Source organism: Saccostrea cucullata, unplaced genomic scaffold (assembly GCF_032062105.1).
Source record: "Saccostrea cucullata isolate Sc308-1 unplaced genomic scaffold, CSIRO_AGI_Scuc_v1 ctg133, whole genome shotgun sequence".
Classification (NCBI taxonomy): Eukaryota; Metazoa; Mollusca; class Bivalvia; order Ostreida; family Ostreidae; genus Saccostrea; species Saccostrea cuccullata.
In genome coordinates, this window is record NW_026935574.1 from 414,474 (window position 1) to 421,832 (window position 7,359).

General features: G+C 34.4%; 1 protein-coding gene across 1 annotated transcript; it reads left to right on the forward strand.

The window, feature by feature from the left end:
• Nucleotides 1-3,727: 3,727 nt before the first annotated feature.
• LOC134243298 (uncharacterized) lies at nt 3,728-6,866 on the forward strand. Its single transcript, XM_062725532.1, has 6 exons — nt 3,728-4,028; nt 5,729-5,834; nt 5,964-6,193; nt 6,308-6,326; nt 6,416-6,440; nt 6,547-6,866. Exons 1-6 carry the CDS (start codon nt 3,971-3,973, stop codon nt 6,847-6,849), a joined length of 741 nt encoding a protein of 246 aa, XP_062581516.1. The 5' UTR covers nt 3,728-3,970; the 3' UTR covers nt 6,850-6,866.
• The last annotated feature ends 493 nt before the right edge of the window (nt 6,867-7,359 follow it).

Here is a 7,359-nt window from a genome sequence, read left to right on the forward strand (position 1 = left end):
TATACGAGGGTTGTTCGAAAAGTTCGTGGACAACTGCCATATCTTTTTTTATTTGACGTCACATGTTATCCAAATTTGGTAGAAATATTTTAACAATAAAATTAAATAATTTGTATTAATTTTTTCAAAATATTACGATTTATTCAAAAGTTATGAAGATTTTAAAAATGCAAAAATCGGATTGCGGAACAGGTCAAAATTTAGTAAGTTACAGACAATACGCTAAATAATGTCTGTAGTCATATTCTCTGTAAAATGGAGCAAAAACGAAAAACAACCTAGAAATTCAAATTAAGAATTGTTAGATCGATTCGTATTCCAAATTGTGGCTTTATATTTTTCTTTGTTGAAAAGAAATCAACTTGAGAATATTGGTAGTCCTAATTGAATGCGATAAAATCGACGACGTTTTAGAAAGTCACGGAGCAGCAGATAACGATGCAGTTTTGTGTCTTATTCAGAAAAAAACTGAATAGACTCTAAAAATGTGGAAGGAATCAAGAAAAATATGTCACATGCAAGTTGTGCATGTGTGTACATATAGTACAGTCAGTATTTCAGTGACAGAGACTCTGTATTGGATGAGGATAATCTGTAAAGAAACGGTTTAACTGAAAAGATCTGAACAAAAAAACTTTAAAAAGTTGGAACGTCAAGGAAAGACATAGACGCTTCGGTGTTGCTTATCCTGTGAAAGCAGAGTTTAGTAATAAAAAAAAATAAAACCTTAACAAAGAAAATTATTCAACGAGAGCAATTCTTGTGACATGGCCCGGCGAGTTTTCCTTTGAAGTCAAGCATACTGTAACTGCGATACAGAACACTTTTTGTGGGCGTTTCTTATGCAAATGAGCAGAAACTGTACTGTATCTGCAAAATATCAAAGATACAGTACGATTTATTTTTAGCGATGAGGGAAGGCTGAATCTGTGTACAAACACAAGAATCGTTCAATTCCCATGAAAGCACCGTTAGTATTTACTCAAAATTTGAGATGAATTAAGAATAAAATTTTACAACATAAAGTTGTTAGTGTCGAATTCAAAAATTTTTGAAAGGAGTAGTGGGACAGTTCACAAATGATTACTATGCCCCCCCCCGAAAAAAAATAAGTGGAAACTCGTATATTATACTCGGGGGGAGGGGTAGATTTATAGCCAACCAAGACACTATTGGTGCCATCGTTTCTTGTTGATAAAGTAAAAAGCGTAGGTATACAAGTTTAGCAAAAATCATTTACGAAAGCGATAAAGAAAAAAAAACTCACAGGAGGGTTGAGTGGGCGGCACCAGTGAGTGCTGGGATACCCTTTGATTACTCTACATTTTATTAATAACATGAAGGTAAAATAACCCCCCCCCCGTTTTCATTTCATATGTATATTTCAATTTTTTATATTACGACAGGTGTAAGACATTGTCGGACATTTCTCTCAGAATACGTTTTCCCCGAAGTATTTTTGTTTCAAAAACATTCCCACATGATTCTTATATATAAAATTGTTTTGCATTTAATCGTAGCTTAAATTAAAAAAAAAAAAAGTCGACAACAGCTGAATAGAGAAAGAAAACCAATTATATAATGCATCCCCTAAATAATCATTTTAAAATGATAAATACCTGCACGTCCACCTCTTTCGGCATTTCAGTTGCGAATGTTTAAAATGGGATACTAAATCAACTTTCTGCTTAAATCATCTGATTGGTTGAGAGATATGTACCCAAATATGAATGTAAATTGGTGAGGTCATTAGAAAGGTCATGTCACAAGTCATTTAGAAACTCGTTTCCTACTGTATCAGAGATACAGGGCGGGGCCCGGCTCGAGCTATCGCTCTCGCCTCAAGCCCCGCCCTGTATCTCTGATACAGTAGGAAACTCGTACTCTAAATAATACTTATAAAATAAATTTCAAGTATTAGAAAAAGGATTTAATGAATTGGCATTGTATTATACTGTGTGAAATGTATAGGGATAGTACTTTTTAGAAATTCTCGACGCTATGTTTTGACGATACATTGCCGTTAAGTGTGCTCCGCAGGTACAAAACATGTTGATTTTAAAATGAAGTAAATTGATTTCTGTTAAATCAAATGGAATGAAATTTCACACATCAACAAAACAAATATATTTACTTATTATAATGTGCTTATTTTAAATTTCTAGTGAGTAATATATCGAAGATTGACATCGTCCACGAACTTTTCGAACAACCCTCGTAATTAAATGAATATCATTTAATCAACCAGCATATTTTTATTACCTATCCAGAGGAATATTTACTCATTTTTACCCTTTATTTTCAGCTCCTGACACTTGTCCATTTCCGTCCTGGGATTCTGGAAGCACGACTATGACGTCACATCTTCTTCTTATCCAATCAGGAGTTTTATTAACATATTTTTGTTATATATATAGTTGTTAAATCGCTTTTTTAAAGCTTGACTAGTTTAGGACCCGAACCACAATCCCAAACGTATGCTAAGTATTCATTTTTTACTTCTTGTATTTTCCTTATGTGATATTAGTTTTTCAAAAATAAAATTATTGACAATATTAGTTGTTTCATATACTTTTTTTAATTATCGGGGTATTACTTTATGTTAAACATAATATATTCTTATGAGTAAAATAGTGATTAAACTATTTCATGTAGAAACATCTTTGGGAAGCCCAAAATATGTGTCGGATCAAAAAGTAAAATAGGAGGTCACAATGGCAATATGTAATAAAGATTCTGTGAAAGCTTCATCAAATTTCATTCAGTGGTATGAGAGGAGTTGCGGATAAGAGATGGGTACCCCAAAGTGTAACAGACGGATGTACTGACGAACGGACGGACATAACGATTACTATTTACCCTCCCCCTTTTCAAGCGAGGGGTATATTTAAACGAATATTCTTCTAGCTCGAATGGCAAGTAAGCAGTTCAAAAGAAATATGTCTATAATAAAACCTAATTAACAGTTACAATTTTTTCGCGATTAATCGAAGATGAACTTATTTTACACACAGCATAAGCCCTGTCAAAGCAAGCAAGGAAAACTCTATTGGATTAAGGTCTCACGACAAGGCGCTCTATTATATGTGTTGTATCTCTTCATAATATACAACAAATGTATCAAAATAATCATTATCTTATTAGTTCTTTTAATAAGGTACCTCAGTTTTGGTGAAGAAGCTTGTTTAAGTAGCAATACTCCAATGAAAAATCTTGGGAACAATTATATATTATGGAGGAACTCGTCATCAGACCTATAACACATTTAAATGAAAATTTTGAACCATATTCTTTTTTTTAATATTAAACCCGACATGACCTATTAGAGATCGGGGACAGCGGTAAGCATTAGGTGAAATGACAAGGAACAAATTAAAAGATGCATAGGTGGCTCATACCTGTAATTCTGTTTAGTTTGTAATCTATTTCACATCAATCAAAAGGGCTAGAAAAGCCTGCAATCGACCCTTTCAATAATAATACTATATTTTTCTACAAGGAAGTGGTTAGAGAAAAGCATGAACAATTTTATTCATAGTTCGTCATCTTCACCCTTTATATTTGAATATTTCATTAGTTCATTTTTGCGTCAAAATATACAAAAGGAATATGTTTTTCATTAATGAATATGTTTTAAAGAGTGTACAAACCTTACTTTCATTTTTGGGATGTGTATTATTTTGTTGTGAAAAACTTAATTAAGACCAGTATATAATTGATTCGCTCAAGCTCTTCAAAAACTTTTGTTATATTTGCTCAAGTGTTGAGATTTAAATGTTTGCGTTTTTAAAAGGACTTCGTGCTCCAATGCCCGCAACAAGAACAGTCTTAGAGTCTACAAAGGGCGTACTCTTGTAAGCTTCATTCAGGATGTAATATTAGGGTTCTACCCACTTTCTGTGTATTAATGGTCACAGGACCTCTATAATACATCTCTTACATTGATCCGACTTAGCTCCAGGCAGCCATCATGGCGGGAGGATATATGCTGCTGGAAACTCTCCTGGTATTGCTGTCTTTATTACCTGGTATGTACAGTGTGTCATTTCCCATCTCAGAATATTGTGATGCTAAGTTTTGCAATTCTTGTTCAAATTTTATTGCAATATTATAATACTGACATCAACAGCTTAAATTTTATACCTGATGATATCTCTACTGTTAGGAATTAAAGAGATTGTGAGATGGGCGATCGATTTTTAATCTGACACCAATACACATTACAAACCGGTTCTGTGATATTGATCTGGTGCATGTTTATTTATTATTAAAGAACAGACGGCCCATACTCAGTCTTTACCCAGCAAACATTCTGTTTCTCTTGTGTGTAGAATATTGTGGCTGTGGTGGTCTATTCTTTTAAGAACACACATCCAAAGTTCTTTATTTTACAACCTGTTCTGATACTGCACTTTTTCGTAATTATTCGCAATAGTGACTTACTGAAGCGATCTGTAGAATTTAAGCAAAAATTCAGATGTTTTTTTTTTTATTTAATATTACAATCATTCGATCATTGAGTTGATGAGTTGAAGATTTTACCCATCATTCAGAAAAAAAAAAATAAAATATAAAGATTTTATCTAGACGATTCTTTGACCCCTTTTCGCGGAAGAAAATTATTAAAACATCAGCATTTATGGCTCTGAATGAATAGGGGGCCTGGGGTATACGCTGTATGATTGAGAAGCTCTATATGCGAAAGGTCGTGACTTCTACAGCGTTTTGTCCGACAACGTCTTTGTAAACTGTATTAGGCATATTATTTTATTTTATGTCTTCAGTGTCTCTAGAAGCCTCAAGTCCTACAAGTAGCAATTAATTGGTGACTATACTGCATGTTCCACATGTAATTCGAGTACGAATGCATACTTTAAAATTTCCCCATATTACAACTGTGCATCAAGGTTCCAAACAAATACACAAATTTTTTAGAGCTTTGAAAGGTCTTTCCAATTTTCATAAAACTTCTTACCTATAAAGCGACAGATGAACATCGGATATAGATCAAATACTTTATTTTGTTCTCGTTCCCGAATGAAAATAAGGAAGTTTTTATACGTTTACAGAAACTCGTAATAGTTATATTTGATCTGAATTGAAAGTAAAGCAAATAAACAAATATCCCCGCGTGGCTGTTTATGGCGAGGGTTTAAATTTCTTAAATGCAAGTTAAACTCCAAGATCAAGAGATCAAAAATGTTGTTACCCAAAGAAGGGAGTTGGATCAATGATTTTTTTCTGTGAAATATGAAAGCCAAGCACAACCATTCAAAAGATATGGCCAACGTTAAGTTTTTTTAAAAGTGGTTTAAACTCCACCGGTAAAGTCAGAGACAAAATTAATGGTACCCAAAGGAAAGTTTCCCGACAAAAGGAATACTTCATGGCATCTAGCTGATCCCGTCTCTGGTAGAGAGGTCAAGAGGTTAGATATCCAAGGAAAGATCTTGTCACAAGAAATGCACATGGGAAATATGAAAGCCATAGCTCAATCCAATCAAAAGGTATTCACTGGGCAAGGTGCAGACAAACAGAGAGACGGACGGACAACCAGGGCAAAACTTTCTGCTCTGGAGTCTACGATTAAAAGACATTAGTATATGTGTAGATTGGGCATAATAATGGGTATATATATTGCATGATGGAAAAGGAAGCGTGCAAATATCTTATTGTTGTATGACTGTAGTTAATCTAATGTCCTCATCACTGCACGTGTATTTCACAGGGACACACGGAGACAACTATAATCTGGGCGGACTGGTTGCCTCCTCGATTGTAACATTCTTTGCCTTCATCGCCATGATTGTTATGCTGGTTCTAGTTGTAACCTGGTTAGTGATCGTTTAATGTTACAAAAAATATGAATAGCATTCTTTTTTTCTCTATATCTCACAGAACAAATGTATGTATCCATAATTATGTTTCACTGAAAATTTATATAGTACTATTGCGTTTTACAGGAATCATTGGTTTCCAAAATACCAAGCGTGGCAAGGAAAGAAAAAATCTCCCAGGCCTAGGAAACCTAAATTTGAGTTTCCTAAGCAGAATGGAGCTCAAAGTCTTCCATTATCAACCAGAACTACGCCCTCACGCCCAGGGTCCCGGCCCTCTACACAGCGAGGCGGCACACTGACAATACTACAAAACGGAGGCTCTAAAACTGCCGTGTATAATTCTGTCTCAACAGGTAAACCATTTCGAAATGCGCTTTTATACAGTTTATGTCATAATTTTGACCGATTTTATGATAATGTAACGAGAATAAGACTATCTTTATGAGCCTGTCGTTCTCCAATTACAGATCACTGGATACAAGAAATGTGAGTACAAGTGTACAATTACGAGCGCTGATCATTTCTATCTCTAAATATGAAATATAAACTATATATATCTTTTTTTATGTTTACAGTCCAACACCGCGTTACGAAGAAAAGGTAATTAGCTTTTTAAATTTGCTTTTGACATACAATCAAAATGCTTGCAATATCATTCAAAACATGAATATATTACTTATATAATATTATCTTCCTGGTAATTTAGAGTAAACAAATAAACTTTGACGAAGAAGACGAGGAACAGGTTATAGTAACGGAAGTCGTGACGGATTCTCAGACGACCCATATTCCGATGACATCGCCACCTGCTAACAACAACCAGAGTATCAGTCTCAGTGAGACTGTCACGGCAGAGGAAATTCACATGACATTAGAGAAACAACCAATAGAAAGTCAGGGGACGACAAACGGGGTCATGAACTTTCATTTCCAAGACGACGACGAGGCCGTGGCAAATTTAAGCGCCAGTAGGCGGGGCCAAAACGAGGACGAAATGATACTGTATTAGTGGAGTGTGTATATAATTTATGTAAGACAATAAGTCATTTTCGAAGCGGCATTCTAAGGAGGAATGATCGTATGCTAAATGTAATGTAGGGGTTTTATGGAATTCAGTTCTAAAGGAGGAATTTAAAATCAAAACATAAAGTACACCACGCGGGCAAAATTTGATTTTATGAAAGAATCATGGTTATGACAGTTGAAATGGTGTAAACTACGCGAGTAAATGGCATCAGAGGTCTTGTTACGTTTACAGAATAAATTGATAGGTTTATTTATGGCCATAGGAGATAATTTTCGTTTTAGCATCTACTGCAATACCCGACGGTTTTATTTTAAATCAACTTTCTCGTAAACAATTTTTATCATTGAGTTTTAAATAAAGTATTCTCCCGGTAGTTTCAATGCTCCTAAAACTGAATCCTCGTTAATACAGTATAAACAATACAATTTAAATACAATGTTTTATATGTATAGTTTATGAAATTGATTGGAATTCTGGAAATATGACCCTAAA